General features: G+C 50.0%; 1 protein-coding gene across 1 annotated transcript in view; it reads right to left on the bottom strand.

The window, feature by feature from the left end:
- Positions 1-20914, bottom strand: part of SLIT3 (slit guidance ligand 3) — a 591744-nt gene that overhangs the window by 50754 nt on the left and 520076 nt on the right. Inside the window, 4 exon segments of the mRNA XM_030327818.1 lie at positions 10328-10460; positions 11565-11728; positions 14532-14675; positions 15429-15572. Coding sequence (XP_030183678.1) covers positions 10328-10460; positions 11565-11728; positions 14532-14675; positions 15429-15572 — 585 coding nt within the window.

The following is a 20914-nucleotide window of genomic DNA, read 5'->3' as shown; positions in this document are numbered from 1 at the left end:
TGATGTCCACCGGTGCTGGGTTTGCCTTAAACTCCAAGACAGCAGACTCTCAGTCTCTATCTCTAGCCCAGTGCTTCTTAAACGTTAACATATGTACACATCACCTGGGATCTGGCTAAAAAGCAGATCCTAATCTGGTAGGTCTGTGTCAGTTCAGAGAGTCTGTATTTCTAACAGGCTCCTGGGTGATGGTGGGAACTGCCAGTCTGCAGGCTGCATTTTGAATAATGAGGTGCTAGCACATTGCCTGGCATCCAGTAGACCCACCGCCAAATGACTGAATGGGATGAAATGGGTTAAAACAGGATATGAGTCAGTTTGTCAATGACCAAACCAGGCTTAGCTTTGAGGGTAAGTTGGAATGGTTATTACTGTAAATTAAGGCCAAGCAACTTTATTTCCAGGGCTGGTCCCTGGGAATCCTCAGGGCTCAGAATACCGGGCAGGCCTGCATATGGTCTTAGGTTGCCGTGGCATGTTGGATTAATGTCCTTTTGGTCCTTAATCCCTTGCTGTATACTCATTATGTGCCAAGAACTATGCTAGATGCGGGGGGGGGGGGGGGGGGGCGGGGAGGGTAGATACAAAGATGAACCAGACTGCATTTTTGCCTTCGGGGAGTTTGATCATCTGGCCTAAAATTCAGCCACATACACTTAGATCATGCCCTCGGGCAGAGGAGCTGAAACGTATTCACTGATGCATTCAGTTATTCAGGCAGAAATATTTATTGGGCAACTGCAGTGTGCCAGGTAGTGTATATACTGGTGAAGAAGACAGGAGTGATGACTACTTTCGGGCATTTAAAAATCTAATGTGGAGGGGGAGGGAGAAGGGAAGAGGCAGGGGGTCAGAAGGAGAGGACACACACAGAAAGCCACATAAATGACGAACTGTGATGTGCACTTTGAAGGAAAGGAGCAAGGTGCTAGGATACGGAATGCCCAGGGACTTAGTGCAGAAAGATGTAGCTGAGAGGGATGTTCAGGATGACAGGAGCAGGGGAAGGGGGGTGCCGTCTGGCAAGAGTGAGGCCTGTGGAGGGCCCTGAGCTCTGGGGCTGTTGAGGCAGGGAAAGAAGGCCAGGGAGGTCAGTCTGGGGGGCAAAGGGAGATGGGCGGATCACACTGAAGCCTTGGAGGTGGGCTCATTCCAAGTGCAACGAGTGACTTCAGACAGATGCAGGGTGCTGGTATTGCAGAGAGCTTACCCTGCACTCACCCTTCTGCTGTGCCCTGAGGGACAGGATGTAGGACATTCACATTCTGTTTGGACACTGGCCCTGTGCCTCAACAGTGGTGGCCAGGGGCAGGCCTGTGAAGGAGACCTTCCAGCTTTCTCTGCTGGGCAGCGAGGTTCTGTGGAGATGGCAGGATTCTGGCATGTGTGCAGGCTGATGGAGTGGGGCAGGGGGAGGGGCAAGCCATGCTGGGCCACTGCCTGCAGGAAGTGTTTTGTGGATAGTGTGGCATGGAGGGAGGGAGGGAGGGAGGGAGGCAGGAGCTGGATGAATGAACAGGCCCAGTGGGGAGGCACTGGTCCAGGGAGCATCTCTGCTGGAAGGAGGCTAATTAACCACGAGGGAGCCACTTGAAGGGGTCTGGCCTCAGGCTGGCAGTGATGGCTCACCCTCTCCCATGCTGCTTATTCTTTCATTCTTGTTTGTTTGCTACGACTACTTAGCAAACTCGAGGCATCTAAGATGAAACCCAGAACAAGACACCAAAACCCCAAGTCTCCCTGCTGGGATATTTACAGAAGGTCCTGTGACAAGCATATCTGAAGCATGTTACCTAACCTCACAGACAACATGGTGACAAGGAAAATAATGAAACAAACAACAGGTGCATACTTCAGTGCGATGAGATAGACTCTGGTCTGTTACCTCATCTAATTCTCTAAACAGGGGGCCATATTTTGCTGGGTGTTTTGTGATTTTTGTCGACAAGAACACTGAGGCTCAGAGAGGGGAGTAGTGAGTCCAGGAGGCAGGGCTGCGCAGCCCAAGAAGTCAAACACATGCTATTTCTTCTCTCCACCTGGAGCTCTTTATTTTGATGTTTGGCCATCTCTGTCCTGACAGGATATGTTCTACCACGTGGTGAGCAGGGATTCGGGCTAGGTTTGTTTCCTGTTGCATCACCAGACCATACTGTAGGGCTTAGCGAATAGTAGGACCTCAGATATTAAAAATTTTTTTAATGTTTTATTTTTGAGAGAGAGAGAGCGTGTGCACAAGTGGAGGAGGGGCAGAGACAGGGAGACACAGAAATGGAAGGAGGCTCTAGGCTGTGAGTTGTCAGCACACCACCCGACACGGGGCTCAAACCACAAACTGTGAGATCATGACCTGAGCCAAAGTCTGGTGCTTAACTGAGTCACCCAGGTGCCCCAGGACCTCAAATATTTGAATGAATGAATTAATGAATGAATGCAGAGAAGGGCTGTTCATAGGACCCTGGATTAAACAAAAAACCTGCAGTGGTTTCAAAGAATGCCCTGGGTCTGGCCCACGTCCACCCGTAAGGCAGGCCATGCTCTATAGATGCGTGTATTTGCTCAACAATTGAATGAAGGCATAGAAAGACCACTGGAATTCAGGGATTCGAACAGTGTCCTCATCTGAGATGGGGAGGTTCAGGGGGCCTTGGAGGATGGGCGGTATGTCACAGATGCTTTTGGAGCCTCTGGGACTGCTGTGCCAGTTCCCCAGATTCCAACCTGGCTTGACTGATGTTCTGCAAATGCTGACTGGATCAGCCTTGCTCCCTGCTTAAAATCCTTCCTGGCTTCTAGTGCTTGCCAGCGAAGGACTACCCAAATCCTGCCCAAATCCTGCCAAGCTGTCTGTGGTCTGCCCTGGATCATTCCAGTGTTCTCTAGAGAAACAGACCAATTGGACACACACACACACACACACACACACGACCCACATATAAATATATATACAGAGGGAGAGAGAATTTATTTTAAGGAAGAGCCAGCAGGCTGGAAACTCAAGTAGAATTTCTGTGCTACAATCTTGAGGCAGAATTCCCCCTTCTACAGAAAACTCCAGTTTTTCGTTCTTAAGGCCTTCGATTGATTATATGAGGCCTCCCTCCACATTATCCTGGGTAATCTCCTTTACTTAACTGCATCTATAAAATACCTTCAGGGCAACATGTAGCTAGTGTTTGCCCAAAAACCTGGGACCACAGCCCAGCTGGGTTGACCCATGAAATTAACCATCCCAGTCCCTGCCTCCCTCTCCTGTTCACCCCCACAGCAAACTCTCTCTTGCTTGGCCTCAGCCCTCCCTGAATGCCTCATGCTCCTTTTGGGCAGCCGGTCTCAGCACATGTATGTCCCTCCCCTTCCTCCTTGCCTAGTTCACTCCTACAGTGGCTCAGAACTCAGCTCAAGCACCGCCTTCGACACCATCTCCCACACCCCCTGGGGACGTGACAGGCTGCTCAATCCAAGCTTTCAGTGCATTTTCTTCACAGCATTCCACCCCCATGTGACATCCAAGTGTGGTTCCGTGATTAGTGGGGCAGGACTGTGTCTGTTTTGCTCACTACAGCAGCCCAATGCACAGGCTGATAGCAGTAGATGTTCAGGAAACACCATCTGTATGCTGCAAACCCCAGAAGTCCCCAGGTGGAGCTGTGTGTGCCACTGCAGGGCTGAATGGGACCCGTGTGGCAGCCGCTTTAAGTGCACAACGTCCCTGGCAACCTGGTGTTGCAGCCCAGAAGACGTGGAATGAAAAGGCTTCACTTCACAAATACAGATGTGGCTGTGTGGGAAAACTCTCTTTGTGCAAAGCCCTTCATGAAGACTCTGAACTCCAAAGCTGCCTGGAGCCTGCAGCCCAGGCCCCAGAGGGACCCCTTCAGAAAACTGCACTCTTGCCCTCCAGCCTCAGAACTATCAGAGCATCTCTAGCAGGTCAACTTTTGCGTTGATCTGCATTTAAATGCTCTGTTTCAGCCCAGCATGAGCACATGAGGAAGTGTCTGCCTCACACGAAAATCCACACAGAGCTCCCCATCTCTGTTAGCAGCTTTGTGGTGCTGTTAAGTGCCCCACGAAAGACTTTCAAACCTGCTGAATGGTGAATGAGACTGGCAGCCACCTTCCAGGAGCCCCCACCATGGCCAGGGTTTCCACCAGGGGCCTGGGATGATGGTTGCAGCTCTGGAGTCAGGCAGCCGCCCAAGCTTGTATCCTAGCTCCACTAACTAACAGCTGTGTGACCTTGGGCAAGTCACTTAACCTCTCTGAGCTTGCATTTCACCTGCAAAAGGAGGCTTATCATCATCACCACCTTGAAGTGATTTTGAGGATTCAATGAGTCTCAGTGGAAAGCCCTTGAAGCACTGCTTGGCACAGTGGTGTTTAACGTGCTTTGAATACACACACACACACATACACACACACCCCTCCATCCAATAATACATTAGAAAACATATGATTCCCTTGCTGTCTATTCTCTATTCTTCTCCCAGAGTAATATTTCTAAAATGCGAATTGGACCACGTCACTTTCCTGCTTACAATTCTTCCTCGGCGTCCGTAGGGGATGAGGAGTCAGCCCTCACCATGGCCCGACAAGAACTGCACATCCCTCCTTGAGTTTTCAGTGAACACCAGTCTCTTTTCCATTCTGTTTGCTCCATCTCACAGTCTGCGTGGTTTCCCGACTTTACGATCTTTCCACCTTCGGGTCTTCATAGAACATTTTCTTTCTTTTTACTGCTTTCCATGTCCCACCCCCACCCGTTTCCCCTGGGAAACACTATTCTATCTGAAATAGGGCCTAATTTACTGATTAGCTTTCTTATTGTCTTTCTCCCCCATTCTAAGTTTCTGACATCAGGGGGGCTTATCTGTCACATTAGCTGCTGTGCTCCCAGCTCCTATGACATTATCTGGCACAATAAACTCAGCGAACACCTGACTGAATGAAGAGGGCTCCCTCAGCTTGTGGCCTGTGCTCCAGCCTCTCCTCATCCCTCCCACAGATGGCCATGACTGCCTGATAGCCTAGAAGTGTCCTCTACTGAAGCCATCTGCCGAGGTCTTCTCTGGGCCAAGGCTTGTGCCAGGACTCCTAAGTGCTGATGTGCCCAGAGCCAGCTGCCCTCCAGCTGGCTGCAGGCAATTTCTGTCTCTCTCCCTGGGCCAAAGAAAGGCAAGAATACAGTCAGTGCCGGGCAGTTTCTCTAGAAAGTGCTCTTGGGAGCCTGCCTGGTGAGTGGGGGTGGGGGTGGGGGGTGGCAAGTGTGCAAAGAAAGCAGCAGCTGGCATTGCTAGAGAAGGTCCAGCTGTCAGGACCCACCCAGCCAGAACCATTGACAGGTACCTACGGCATCATGGCAGGGGTGCCGTTTTTGCCTTCTCCCCGCTTATGGGCAGATGGCAGGTTCCAAAGAGACCATGACTGTCTACTGCAAATCACCGACGAGCCAGGCCACTGGCCAGAGCACACAGGGACCCAGGCCTCTGCCAAAGGAAGAAAGTAGTTGAGTTGCTAAAGGACGGGCCTTGGGGTCAGACAGCCCTGGGCTCGAGCCTAATGCTCTGCTGCTCCTTGGCAGTGTGATCTTAACAAATCATTCAACCTTCCCAAGCCTCGGTTACTTCATGTGCAAAATGGGATTATCAATGCCTACTTTACAGGATTGCTGGGAGGATTAAATGAGATCACATAGGAGAAAAATCTAGCATAGCACCTGGCACCCAGTAAATGCTCTAGGAGTGCTGGCTGTGGTGGACTGCACTCACACAGGACATCTTCCCTTGCTTTCCTAAAGGCCAGCATGGGCAGAACTTCCTGGATTCTTCCCTATCCCAGAGCACATACTCTCCATGCCACTCCTTTGTGCTTGTCACCTCCTGCATTGCTCTGCCCCTTCTCTGGCATGCACCTCCATCGCCCTAGACTTGAGATGAGGAGAAAGCTTCATCTGAGCTGCCTGCTGTACCCCAAAGCCCCATCCTGATGATCTGGAGCTAACCAGTGCAGGGCCAGGTCCCACTGTCTCCATCAAGCAAAGCATTCTTATCATCACCTCCTGCCACACTCAATCTCACAGAGCTGTGTCTCAGCCTGTGCTCTGCTGGTCAAGCCCCAAACCCTTTCAAGTCTCCTATCAGTGCTGTGTGTGTGTGTGTGTGTGTGTGTGTGTGTGCATGTGCATGCACACACGGCCAGCCTGATGTCCTCAGACTGCGCATCCCAGCAGAAATCCCTTCTTCCAACAGCGGTGCCTGGGGGACACATGTCATCCTTCCCTCTCCTGTCCTTGGGATGTCAGTGGTGGGATAACAAATCCATGCTCACGGCCCTCAGACCAAAATCAGTTTCAAAATTTCCTCCATTCTCAAAATGGAGCCTGACATGGGGCTCGATCCCAGGACCCTGGGATCATGACCTGAGTTGAAATCAAGAGTTGGATGCTCAACCGACTAAGCCACCCAGGTGCCCTTGTAGGCTTGGTTTTGAATCAGGAACTTAGCAGATGTCTCTGTATCGTTTGCCTGCTAGTGTGTAAATTACCCGAGTGGTTCTTAAAGTGTTGTCTATTGGCCACTGGGGGTCCTTTAGACTTTTTCAGGGCTCTCTGAGGCTGGAACTACTTTTGTGATAAGATTAAAACATTTTTTTCCATTTTCACTGTGTGAGTAAAATTGCTGGCACCTCAGTAGGAATCAAGGCCATGGCACCATATGATATCAGTGGTCATTATGTTCTTCCCCCTCAAGCACATGACGGTAAGGGGAAAAAAAAGCCAGTTTCACGGAAGAATGCCCTCCATGAAGCAGTAAAAAAAACTATTAATTGCATTAAATATCAACGCTTGAGCATACATCTTTTTTTTAATATTCTGTGTGGCAAAATGGGAGGCGTGCACAAAGCTTTTCTGCTTTGGTTGCCTTAAGAAAAAGATCTGGTGTCACTGACTTACAAGCTGAATTAGACTTTTTTTTCCCCCCATAAAACACCATTGTTACTTAAAAGAATGACTAGCAAACAGGTTTTTCAGGGATAGGTATATAGTAAGTAATTTCTCAAAAGTGAACAGAGTGAGTCTGTCACTTCAAGGAAAACAACGAACTAGTACTTACTGGCAATGATAAAAATTCAAGCTTGCTTCCAAGTGAAAATTAAAATTTTAGAAAACCCATATTGGCTACATTGAGCAGCATCCCTTTACTGAAAGACTTTTCTGCTGAGATTTCTGGTGATGCATGTTAATGGCTATGACATTTTGGATCCGACATTTTTGATACGGTATAATGCAATGTGTCAGCATCCGAAGATCTGTGTAACTCTGTGAACCAGTATTTACTAAAGGACCAGGGCACAGTGTTACAAGATCATGCACGGGGGCAGGGAAAGCTCCATTCAAAGCACAAGATAGACCCGTGGATTGTAACAGAGTATAAAAAGTTCATTGATAAACTTTTAGGTTCCACACAGCAACTAGCCTGTAACACCATGCAGTTTTGGCATATTATCAAAGAAGAATCTCCACAATTATTTGGAATGGCTATTAAAATTCTCCCTTTTTCAACTATGTGTCTATGTGAAGCTGGATTTTCTTCTCATACTTGACCCCAAACCCTGTCACAACAGAGTGAGTACTGAAGTAGGAAATGAACACCCAGTTGCCTTCAACTAACATTTCTAAAAATGTCACTCTTCTCAGTTAAATGTCTTTTGGTTTGGTTTTCATAGAAGTATGCTTTTTTTTAATACAAACATATAATGTGTAAATTTTTATTTCTAAATGGATTAATAAACACATGTTTAAAAATATTTCTCAGTAGTAGTTTCCAATGTGCTATCAACAGATTTAAGCATGTGAACAAAAGTTCAATGAGAGTCCTCACTGCTTTTGAAAAACATAAAGGGGTCCTGAGACCCCAAAGATGAAGAGCTTCTGGGGTAGGGGGCTAGAGAAGGGGGTTGGGGTCAGACCAAAGTGCCTTCTGATCGTGACTCGGCTGCTTACCAGAGGTGAGGCTTGGGGGGTGACTTAGTTCTCACCACTGAGGTGAGTCAGGGGTACTGAGTGAGGGCCTAGCTCGGTGACAGCTTGAATGAGCAAAGGGGAGAGCTACAGGTCTCAGGTGGCCCTCCTCCCAAGGAGAGAGAAGGGCCAGGGGGTTGCAGACGGCTGGCAGGAGAACTGACTTCCCTCTGGTTCTCATTGCCTTGCTCACTAGTGCCTACACTGAACTCCCACACCCTGCCCTTTGGAGAAATGCTACGAAGCTTTGTTTTTATTTTTTTCTTCTCAATGAATTAACCTTAATTTTGTTTTGTAAGTTGGCAGCTCTGCCTGAGACCACAGATGATGCCTGAGGGAGCTGGAAAGCCAGCACTGGATCCAAACACTGCATCTAGTCCTTGAAAGCAGAGGCCTCCAAGCCACTGTTTTCTGGGCCTGGCAGCTTTCACTTTCTCTGGCATCAATTTTCCTGCCTTCCCCTCCCTGGACACTCCTCCTCCCCTCCCTCTGGGAGGTGGTCTGGGCTCAGAGGTGAGGGCTGCCGTCCTTGGTGCGCTTTGGAAACCAGTGTGGCCAAGGGAAGCACCATCATTTCCAAAGCAGGAAATCAGGTTTCCCCAAGCTCTGAAGTTTACTTATAATTACAGCCAATTATCTTTGTTATTTCAATCTCTGTGTCATGAACTTTGGGGAAAAGCCTCTGTGGGCCTGTTTTCATGGCATTTCCTTCTCTTTAGCACGTGTCACTTGGCATTCAACTGACCCAAGAAGGAGGCGAGGACCTGGGTCATTTTCGGCAGCCCCCACCCATTGGCACTGCTGGCTGGGGAAAGGGCTCGGAGCTCACTGCACTGAGTGGCGTTGCTCATGCAGACCTGCAGCAGCACGGCCAGGGCCCAAACGCGGGGCTGTTGTGGACTTTTTAGTGATCGCCAAGACTTCCTTCCTTCCCTGGGATCAGCAGTCCTGGTTGCAACCTCCCTGGGTGTCAGGAGATGGGGGAGCCACAACTCACACCCAGGAACCGACCCGCTCTTCTCAGACGGCGCCCTACTCAGCTTCCTCCCCAGCAAGCACGGGCAGTGCCAGACACACACTCCCTGCTGGTGTCTGGGATCCAGGGAGAGAGTACAAGCCTGAGATGTGAGTGGGTGATGGCATGAGTGTGTCTTCTCACTCAGGCAGCCTGGGTCCCGTCACATGTCACTCAGCTCTGCTTGCCCCAACCTGCAGCAACTGCCGTGGGGAGTGTGGGGCACCCCCCTCCCCTGCTCATTACCTTCTCCTCACCCTGTAGGTTTCAGCTCCAGCTTAATCTCCCCAGAGAAGCTTTCTGTGATCTCCACACCCAAGTGACGCCTCTCTAGTTTCGGGCGTCACTACCTTGTTCCTCTCTTGGAGCACTTTTCAAGGTTGTCATCTCACATGTGCTGCTGAGATGATGGAACAAATGTCCACCTTCCCCAGTGAACCATGGGCCCCACATGGGTGGGGGTCACACCTGTTTTGCTCACCATCAGCTCCCTGGTGTGAGCAGAGCGCCCGACACACAGGCACTCAATAAACACACGCTGAGTGAATGAATGAACGCACGCAAGAGTGAGTGTGGCTTGTGCCGGCTGTGCTCACCTGCTGTGGCCGGGCTGCTTCTGCATGTTCAAGAGAGGCCTCCCTGCCCAGGGACTGGCTGAGCTTTCCGGGGGGCAGAAATGCAGTTTTCTGCACCATAGGAAGAGCCCTTCAGGAAGGGAATGATCTGTCTTTTTTATTTAAGTGGGAGCTTCTGGGGCAGGAACAACCCTGAGGAATTAGTCTCAGGAGCTTGGGCTCTGGAGTCAGATGGCTCCTGGCTGGAGCACGAACAGGATACAGAACTAAGATGACGTCTGCAACATGGGTAGCTTTAAGGTGGAAAAGGATCATATTGGTGGAAGAGCTCAGTAAGCCACAATGCCAGCTGGGCAGTGTTTTTACGATGATCCTGTGCCATTTCTGGTGTCAGACTGAGAGACTGCTGGGGAATCTAGAAGGTGGAGTCAGAGCAGGGGGCCTGGGGTGATCTAGAAGACGAGACAGGAACCCTCCCGCTTGCATTCTGGAGGGCTGGGTTCTGGTCACCTGCCAGGCAGAGGCACTGGGGAGGAGTTACTCCTGTTCCCAAGTCCACGCTGCTGCCCGACCCACCCTTGGCCGAGGCCCTGCTGCCATCTTGCTGGGACCCCCTCAAAGAGGGGCATCCCAGGCTGTCTTGCTTGAGACACTGGGGACAGAGCTGCTGGTGGGGGGATCTAAGGGTGCTCAGCGGGGCGTGGCAGTACTCACAGTTCAGTCACGTCCTTGGGGATGCCTCTGGGTAGGGTGTGTAGCCCCCTGTCGCTGCACCGCACCACTGTCTCCACGCAGGTGCACTGCTCAGGGCAGAGTGGGCCCAGCTGGCAGCTACTCTCGTCATTGCCTGCGGAGAGCCCCAGAGTGAGCAGGGCGGGAGACAAACCTCTCTGCAGAGGCAGGTGAGCAAGGCCAGGCGCCAGGCACCGCGCCATCTTCAGGGAAGGGAAGCCCTCCATTTTGAGCCAGAACCAGGAACAAGGAGCCTGCTGGTCTCACCCACGGTTAAAGGGAAAAGAATGTGTGCTTGGGTTGGGGAATAGGGTCACCTGTCTTCTACCACATTCAACATAAAATTAAGGCTCAAAAAAACCCCCCAACAAACAAACCAAACCAAAACTTGACCAGCCAGAGTATTAGGCAGGAAAGAGGTCATGGTTAACTGAATCAGGAATAATTCAACCTTACTGAAGGAGAGGTCTGGGGGAGGGGGAGAGCCTGGTCTCCTTCCTTCCTCTTTCTCCTCCCTTTCTCACTCCTTCCACTGCCATAATCCCTCTGGAGTGGTAAATGTGTCCCCAGCCCCCATTATACCTTAACCTCAGTTAATCTACAAACCTGTTAATTTGTCTCCAGATAACCTATAGTTGACCCAAGTACTGGCTTGAATTTATGCAAATATGCCCTTTGGAATCCTGACACTCAAAGCCTTGGATCTCCAGGTATTCATAACTCCCTAGCCAGTGACAGAAAATTTCCAGGAGCCCATGTTGAAGTCTGATACTCGGAGCCTCATCACGATGCAGACAGGAAAACTGAGGGCCTGGGCTCCCAGGCACAGCTGTGTAGGCTACATACTGCACAAGGGTGCCTCATCATTCAAGGGGCACTAATCTCACTGACATGATAGATTAGGATATTGAGTACAACAGCGTTCTCATAGATAGTCATAAGTCATCTTGTTTTAACAAAATCAATATATTACAACACATTTCTGATTGACAGAAGTAAAATGTCTTTAGAAAGAGGCTCCTTTTCTTAATTTGTAAGAAGGAGCCATATGGCTAGCAGCAGACCTGCAGAGGCCTTCAGAGCCACAGATGCATGCCTGAGGGCAAGTGAGATCTCAGGGGGTCCTGACCTTCAGTCCCCTGCTGCACCTCCCCTCTCTGGTGTCCTTCTTGCCTTCCCTGGCACTACCCCTCCTCCACCCCGCCCCCAGCCTTCTCACCTTCACAGGTGAAGTCCTGGATGGCCACATCCTGGATGGGTATCTCCTTGAGGAAGAAAGGCTTTTGGCACCGGGGGTTCCCACTTACGATCCGCCTCTTCCTCAGCCACTTGCCCAGCCAGGCCAGGTGGCAGTTGCAGTTGAAGGGGTTGGACAGGAGGTTTCTGAGAGGAAAGAAGGGCTCTCTCTGAGTGGTCAGCACCCCCACCCCCCACCCCCGTGGGAGTGGGACTTGGGATCCAGGTCTGCAAGCCTGGGGCCCAGCTCTCCAGGCAGGCTGGCTCTGGGTTCTGATAAAGGAGGAAGGAGATCTGGGGAAGGAAGTGCAGACTCTCTTCTAAGATCCAGATGCAGTCTTTGCAAGGGCCTTGTTCCGGACCTCCACACACAGACCCAACCTCGGTCTCCTGACACGCCCTCCCTTCCTCCCTGGGCTCGGGCTGCTGGCTGTCTTCAATCCCTCGGCAGGATTCTCTTACACTTAGCACCTCCACACCGCTGCCCCCTCTCCTGGCATAAATCTCTCTGTGTTGGCCTGGCTTCATTCCTGGCTCAGATGGCCCCTCCCCTAAAAGGAAATGAGGAGTCCTGCCTGTCCCAGTCTTCTCCCCCAGTTGTCTGCTGCCTGCACAGAACCCACAGGCAATGTTTGCCTCCCTCCTTAGACTCTCAGCTCTCCCAGGTGGGGGTCAGCCCTGTCTGTCTGCCCGATGTCTCCAGGATCCCGCATGGCACCAGCACGGCCTCTTTACGGGTACCTATGGAATGCAGTGAGTGGATTGGTGGAGGACTCGGGGAGGGCAGCTGTCAGGCTGTGAGTGTTGCCCAGAGGACTGCAACCGGGCTAAGCAATTCATAAAGCTGTTCTCCCATGCAGATTTGTCACAGCAGCCCAGGGGAGGAGGTAACATTATTCTCATTTCACACATGAGGAAAATAAAGCTTAGGGAGGTGACACAAGAGGCCAGACAGCCCTGAGTGGCTGCGGTCTGACAGGACAATTAAGAGCTTGGGAGTCAGACATCCCGGGTTTGAATCCTGGCGCTGATGTTCAGCAGCTGCGTGAAGTCAGGCAACTTTCCTCTCATGTCGAAGCTGGTTTCCTTAATGCTTTGTGACTCTACCTCTCTTGACATCTTTTGTGTCCTTGGATTCTCAGTTTGGAGGCAAACAGGAGGAGTAAAAAGAAGGCTAAAATAAACCAACCTGCTGGTGCTAGTTCCTAACCCACAGTCCCCGGTCTGGCTGTCACTCATTCATTCAATGCATCAGTTTATTCGCCAGTTATATAATGGGCATTTACTTAGTGCCAGGCACAGATAGAGACACTGAGGATATAGCAGTGCACAGAAGAGCTGCACATCCCTGTCCTGGAACCTACATTCCAGCTGATGGGAGGCAGACAGTGCACAATCAACAACACAAAGGTCAGTTGTAATAGTATATTGGGAATGGTCAGTGCTACGGAAAAGGTTCAGGAGAGCAGGGCTGAGGAACTGGGGGTGATGGCACAGGAGGAGAGTGGGGCGAAGCGATGGACACTTAAGCAAAGAATGGATGGTGGGGAGGGAGACCAGGGGAAGGCCATTTCAGGTAGCGGGAGTGGGTCCGGGGTGCGGTGGATGGGGTGGGCAGTAGGGAGGCTGGTGGGGCTGGCCTGGAGGGAGCTTTGGAGGGACTGGATGGTGTGGGCTTTTTAGGACCCTACAATTTGGCTTTTATTCCCAGTGAGGCAGGTGTATGGGAACATAACAATGGGCAGCGATACAAATGCAGCAAAAGCCTTTCTCTTCTGACTTCCAGAGTCACTGGGGAAGGAAAGAGTGAATGGACCAGCACCTGAGGTTAAAGGAGCCACATAGAAGTACTAGGAACAACCATAAAGGCTAACGTGTTCAGGCCCCTGCTGTGTGTTTTACAAATATTAGCAGATTCGATCCTCCTAACAATCCTACCAGACAGATTTTACCGAAGGAACAACTGAAACACTGAGAGGTGAAGTAACTTTTCTAAGGTCACGTAGCTAATAGGAGGTAAAGCCAAGATTTGAACCCAGGAGCTTTGGCTCTAGAGCCCACCACTTTATCACTATTCTAAACAGCCCCTTTTACCAATACAGTAGTAAACTCAATTCAATGAATGACCTGGGCAGGAGCACTCATTAGGTGTCCTGAGAGCTAGAGTCTAATTCTGGTTCTGGTATACATTTAAGCAGCCAGAGGCATCATTTAAAAATCCCTGTCAGGTCATGTCACTGGCCTGCTTAAAACCTTCCATGGCTTCCTGACATGCACTGGATGAAGATAAAAGTAGTCCACGGCAGGCCTGTAGCCTGGTCTCCCAGAGAGAGCAGGGCAGGGGCAGAGAGAGAGAATCCCAGGCAGGCTCCATGCTGCTAGCACAGAGCCTGACACGAGGCTCAAACTCACGAGCCATGAGATCATGATCTGAGCTGAAACCAAGAGTTGTATGCTTAACCAACTGAGCCACCCAGGTGCCCCATATCTCACCCTCTCTTACTCTGTGCTCTGGACCATGTTGGACTTTTCTCAGTCTTGTACATTTGCTCTGCAACAACCTACCACAGGGCCTTTGCACACGTTCTTTCCATGGAAGGAAAGCACTTTCCATGGAAGCACTTCCCACTTTCTTGAACAAGCTAACTCCTACCCACCTTCCAGAACACAGCTCTAGTGTTCCTTGACAAAGCCTATGTTGGGTTTTCATATCACTGTGGACCTCCCTTCTGTGTCAATTTACTATTCTGTGAGCTCCAGGAAGGAGGGACCATGTCTGTGAATCCTTAGCACCTAGATGGTGCCTGGCACATGGAGGGCGCCTAGCAAATGGTTATTAAGTTGAAAGATGGGTAAATAACCTTGGCCAAAGATAGTAGGGAGCTGCCAGGGAAGAGGTCTGCAGGAGAGGGGCCCAGAGTCAGTGTGCAGTGGGCACAGGGGGACTTACATGGTGGATAGGGAGACAAGTGTGGTGAAGGCTCCAGGGGTGATGGTGGTGATCCGATTGTCATAGAGGGACAGCAGCCTCACTGAACTCAGGCCAGCAAAGGTGTCATTGCTGACACAGTTGATCAGGTTACTCCTCAGCATCCTGCAAGAAGAGGGGTGGAGATGAGGGGAGCACAGGCATTATCTTCTCCCCACCACAGAGCCACAGTGTGTGTGTGTGTGTGTGTGTGTGTGTGTGTGTGTGTAGGTGGGATGCCAACTCCAAGCCCAGACTAGTCATGTTGCTGAGGTTTCTGTGATACTTCTGTGATAGTAGGGTCTGGGTCTGCACCGGGGCTGCATGTATGTAAATGTGTACGTACATTCTTGCCTGTGCTTGCTTTGTGTACAGTGAAACTGGGTGTCAGGAGTGTATGTGTGTACACATGTATGTTGTATGGTGGTTAGTGTATGCATGTATATTTCTGGGAGGAGAAAGGAGAATCAAGATGTGGCTGTGGACATCAGCTTGAGTGTGTGTGTGTGTGTGTGCGCCTGTATGTACATGCTTATTTGTGTATGTGCTTATGTGCATACTGTGTATCGTTATGCATATGTGTGTATGTGTTTATGTGGGTAAACGTGCATGTGCCTCTATCAGCATGTTTCCAGTACGAATCTATATATGTGTACAGCTTAGGGCAAGTATCTTTCGGTGTGTGTGTTGAGGGTGCTAAGTTCTTTCCCATCAAGGGTTGGGAAATGTATAGCGCCTCTCTGGCTCCAGGAAGAAAGGCACTCAACAGGTCAGGACAGACCCGGGCCCAGGAGCTGCCCGGCAGCCTTTGTAATCCCCCTCTGATGCCCTTGCCCTCCCATCCCCTTCTGGGACTTGGCCCAGGCCCTGGGCACTCACAAGGTCTTGAGGCTGCTGAGGCCGCGGAACATGCGCCCATGCACCGTTTCCAGCTGGTTCCCGGTCAGCATCAGCTCCTGCACGTTTGCCGCTCCATCAAAGGCACCCTCTCTCACCTCCTTGATCTTATTGTTGCTCAGGTTTCTAGAAGGAGGGGACAGAGTGGGGCAGGGTGCAGGAAGGCAATCGTCAGCCCTGCGGCCAGTGGGGACTCTCAGGCACCTCTGGACAAGGACTGGATGGTGGGGCTTCCTGAGGTTTGGTCTTCAGCACCTGCAGCCGTGGAGCAGGGACCCCAATCCACACAGGTGGGGTTGCTGGAGCTTAAAGTCTTTTCAGGGTGTTCCTCTTCCCTGGGGATGAGCAGATTTAAAATGGTGCTTCTAAAACTGATTTTCTCCCTTCAACAGAAGCTCTAGCCAAGCGGTGCTTCTCAAGTGGGGGGCAGGACAAAAACACAAAATGTGCCCTCAGTGGGGGTGGGACATCTGCAGAACTTCCAGCTCTACAGTTGAAATCCTCGATGTAAATGGATACCTTCTGGTTACTACTTTTTCAGCATTGATTATGTATTAGGTTCCGTGTGAGGGGTTAGGACCACGGATTCACATCGAATCCTTAAAATAATGCCTCTCAGAGGAATATTAATGTATATTATCATTGTCTCAGTTTATGGATGAGGAACTGAAGTTCAGAGAGTTTATTAAGTAACTTGCCCAAAGTCACGTGCTGATAGAAAGAGATTGGGTCCCCGCTTTCTGGTGCATAAAAAGTCCTCCAGGGAGCTGCCTCTTTCTCGAGTGAATGTTCCTTTGGTGATATGGATACTCACACCCATCCTTACTGCTTTGCAGAATTCAGAGCTTGGGGTACTGGATTTTCTTACAGTCCTAGCAACCTGGTCCTATCAAGTCTTGGGACTGCCCCTTCTGAGTCTGCCCCTGAGCTCTGAAAAATGGTCTTTCCCTCAGATGTCTGATCACCACATGCCAGGCCTCATGAGAGATCCTGCAGGGCCGCTGATGCTGGGAGTCCCTCCGGGCTCTTCCTGGCAGGGGGTCTCCATGGACCCCCCAAAATGGTCAGGCCTGAAATGCATTCCGGGCAGGATGGATGGAGTGGAAAGGGATGGTGTTTACACAAAATGGGGGAAGAATCCAGTCTCTGGAGCAAATGCCTGGCACAGGGAATAGTGTTTTGTGAACAGTGACATCTGCAGGTGCAGAAGAAGCCTACTAACCCACTAAGCACACTGATGTGGTTGGGACCGAGGGCTCACCGGAAATGAACAAGCTGGTGCATTTTACGGCTGGGAATACTGAGGCCCAGACAGGTAGGGATGTGGCTCCAGGTCCCGGAGTAGCACCCTGAGCTCCTGGTACTTGTGTTTCTCTCCTGCACCGGTCTCACGCAGCTCTGGGCTCACCCATGGCAACCCCAGGGGATGAAGCCTCCCTCATCAGCTGGCTCCGAGCAAGTGATGGAACTGGGCACCCGTGGGCTTGACGCCAGCCCCTTGCCTTCTTTCCAGGCAGGGACTGGTCCCGCAAGGCATGGCAGTGCTCACACCTGTGCACAGGTGCGGAAGAAACAGCTGGTGCTCTGACTGCTCCCTTGGTGCTCCTGTCATAGCCCTGCTCTCCTCCCACTTTCTGCCCTGCCTGGGAACCAGGAGCAATACTCCTCAGCATCCTTCCCCCAAGGTCTGAGAGAGCTGGGAGACTCTAACTGGATTTCTGCTCTGTACCCTTGACTGGCTCTCCTTAAATTCAGCCTGTTTTCTTATAAATCCTGGTAGTCCTGGTCCAGGATAACCCAGGAATGGAGGTAATGCACTGGGGAGACTGCAAATTACCCCCAAATTAGACATGGGAGGAGAGATAAAGGCTCTCCCAGCAGCTATAACTCATCTGAATGCCAGAGGAGCGGGAGTTTGCTCCAGAGAGTTAGGCTCCTTGGGGAATTAAAGTACACAGGACGGGCAATGAAGATGAGTTAAAGCAGCCATGAAGGGGGAGGGCTCCCATTTCCTGACATCTGTTTCTTTAAATGAACAAAATTAACATCACATTACTGTAAGGTTTGTGAATTGGATTTCCTCAGGCTGGGAGAAGGGAAAACATAAGGAGAGCACAAAAGGAGGGGATAGAATTTTCCAGAAGACCAGGCTGCTGTTGTCTCTCCATTCATCAAAGCACTGCTCAAACCTATAGGCAGCTTGAGGCAAGCACTCCATACACAAAACAAGGACATCAGGGTTTTGTAGGAACTCTGTCTTACTCTCAGAGCAGGATCTTCCTGAAGACACCCCAGATCCCAGGAACCCCAGGATGTAAAACCAGGACCACTCAGGAGGCCTCTCTCCATTTTTGTCTCCACCAATGGACCTGAAGGAATATGGCTACATCATGGCTTTGACTCTGATGTGGATGGGATATTACACTTGAAAGGGTCCAGCCTTGGACACTATGCAGACTTGGGGTCAGTTCAGAGGGGCAGAGGCAGGACAGCCCCAGTGAGCCTGTACCTTTCAGACCTTCTTCTCATCTTCCCAAGAAACACTGAGGCCCCTGTAGGCTGGGGTTTGTCTAGCTACCCCTGGGACGCCTGAGTCTGAGAAGGCAAGCCCAGGCCTCTTCTGGCCCATGGTTCGTAACACAGTGCATAAACTCCCGGCAACAGGCAAGCATCTGTAATCCTGTTTAAAGTCCAGTCCCAGATGAAAACGTAGTGGGGAGAGAGCTATGTGGGATTTTTCTAGAAACTGAGGATACTGGGTCATAATGAAAGAGCACTCTGGCACACTGTCAGGTCAGGGAGGTCCTATCCACCTTTTTATGAACCTCTCCCTCCCCCTGAGGTAGAAATTCTATTTCAAGCTGGGGTCACAAGCTCAAATGTCCCCAGGGCCCAGGATGGTGACTTAAAGTAGAAAGCAAGTCCAGTGGGGACAGCACAGGCCACAAGCCCAGCGACCAGGAAAGCACAGGCCCTATTTAAGGGGGAGGCTGCCCCTCACTTCAACTCCACTTCAACAGCCATTTGGGAATGCAGGCCATGTTTTGCCAGATCTTCTGACTTTCCAAAAGATGCCAGAAATTTGGATTTTTGTTTGTGTGAACAATCTGGATTTTTAAAAGTGGGCAACTAATTCTTATTAAAAACACAACTAGTGCCAACAAATCCACCTGTGTATACCTGATTTAGGCTAGGGGGCTGCTGGGCATTAGCCTGTGGCTGAGATTCTCCTTCACAATAAGGACTGACATAGAAGTCTGCCTGAGGACTGTAGTCCATGTGACTTCCTTCATTTGAAGAGTCACCTTGAATTATCACAGTACTAATAAACCTTTGGGTAATGGCTTATACATTTTTTTTTCTTTTTGGTATACTTAGTACATGTGATACTCATGGAGATCTCATGATTCTAACAGGACAGGTGAAGGCACAGAGCTTCAGACAGGGTTTGGAAAGGCACGCACCATGGAGCTTAAACACCTGATTTTATGTTCCTTCTCCTTGGCCCCTGTGCCCTGTCAGGGTCAGGTCGAGAGTGTAACCCCACAGTCCTTAGGGGAGCTTAGCCGACTTGGGCACAGGCACTGCTGGCTTTAACCTTACTCTGATCCAGTTGAGAGCCACAACCTCTACGGGGATATAGGGATGGTGATGGGTCCCAGTTTAAGGGCCTTAACAAAAAGAGTTGCCGTCACGTTATTTTAAATAACTCGTTGTAGCCGGTGGTCTTTGGGACCAGATCTGCTCCACGGGTCATTTGCTTGGTTGGCTAGCACTATGCATATGCATTTATGCACACATACATGTGCACACATGCATTTATGGCCTTCAGAGATGCATGCATTCCCCACTGTTACCACTGCTGGTGTTGCAGCTTCAGTTTTTGTTTTTGTTTTTAAATGTTTATTTGAAGAGAGCACTAGCACGGGTGGGGGGAGGGTCAGAGAGAGAGAGGGAGATAGAATCCCAGGCTGGATCTGCACTGTCAGCACAGAACCAGACACAGGGCTCAATCTCACGGGCTTGATCTCATGAACCATGAGATCATGACCCGAGCTGAAATCAAGTGTTGGATGCTCAACTGACTGAGCCACCCAGATGCCCTTGCTGCTTGAGTTTTAACCTTGGGTAAGGTGCTTTCTATGTTTCAGCTTCCTTATTTGTAAAAGGAAACAATCTCAAAGCTTTTTGGTTCTCTTGGTGGGAGTTAAATGGATTAGTATCAGTACAGTCTGGGGCAGAATACAGTGTTTAGTAACCATTAATGGCTAGCTATTATTATTGTTATTATTAACACTGCCCCTGTACCCAGCTCCTTTCCACATTTGTGCTACTTCCTGGTTCCTGAAAGTAGTTGAATTTGCAACTCCTGTTTTATTTAAGATTTTATTTTATTTTATTTTATTTTAATTTTATTTTATTTTATTTTATTTTATTTATTTTATTTTATTCTGGGAGACAAAGACAGTGTGAGCAGGGGAGAGGCAGAGAGAGGGAGAGACAGAATCCTAAAATAGGCTCTGTGCTGACAGCAGGGCCCAAACCCCAAACCCCCGATATCATGACCGGGCCAAAAACAAGAGTCAGATGCTTAGCTGACTGAGCCACCCAGGCACCCTATTTATTTTTAAAAAAATGTTTATTTATCTATTTTTAGAGAGAGTGAATATGAGTGGGAGAGGGGCAAAGGGGGAGAGAATACCAAGCAGGTATTCTCAGCTCTCGCTGAGCATGGGGTTTCAATCTCATGAACCCTGGGATCATGACTTGAGCTGAAATCAAGAGATGGCCCTCTTAGCCAACTTGAGCCACCCAGGTGCTCCCATACTTATTTCTGATCCTCATCATAACTTACAAGGAAGGCGGATTTATGTCTATTATGTAAATAACATAACTAAGGCTCAGCAAGGCTAAGGACACTCCTAGGGTCACACAGCAGGAGAGGGACAGAGCTGAACTCAGAAGAAACACGGTCTGTTCTTTCCCCACACATGGATTTCTGGCTGCTGAAGGGATTATCTGGCAACCCTGACCTTCATTCCAGCAAGGCAAATACTGGGACAAGCCAAGCAACCGGTGCCTCCTTGGGCGAGAACTGGGTCTGTGTTTTGCCACAGTCCCCACCACTCTCTGTTGCTTGGATGTGGATGCTGGGAGTTGGTTGCCACTTATCATTGTGTTTGTGCTATTGTTTTCTTGGTGCACCAGAAATGGTTCTCTGTTCTCCCATCCCTGTTACAAATGGGAAGATGAAAGATCGACTCAAAGTGCATGAACTCCACTGAACATGGTGTGTGTGGGGGTAATATTTCTTTATGGAAGCAAATACTACTTGATCCTGTTTACTGTGCAGATATGTACTTGGCCAGCCTTACTCATTTTGATACCTGCCTTATCTCCATATACATGGAAGTTTCTGTTTTGAGGTTTAAAAAAGCACACCTTTCTCAAGTTTGAATTCAAAAGGG

Source organism: Lynx canadensis, chromosome A1 (genome assembly GCF_007474595.2).
Source record: "Lynx canadensis isolate LIC74 chromosome A1, mLynCan4.pri.v2, whole genome shotgun sequence".
NCBI classification, from domain to species: Eukaryota; Metazoa; Chordata; class Mammalia; order Carnivora; family Felidae; genus Lynx; species Lynx canadensis.
Note: the sequence above shows the minus strand (reverse complement) of the source record. Positions and strands in the feature narration are given on the sequence as shown.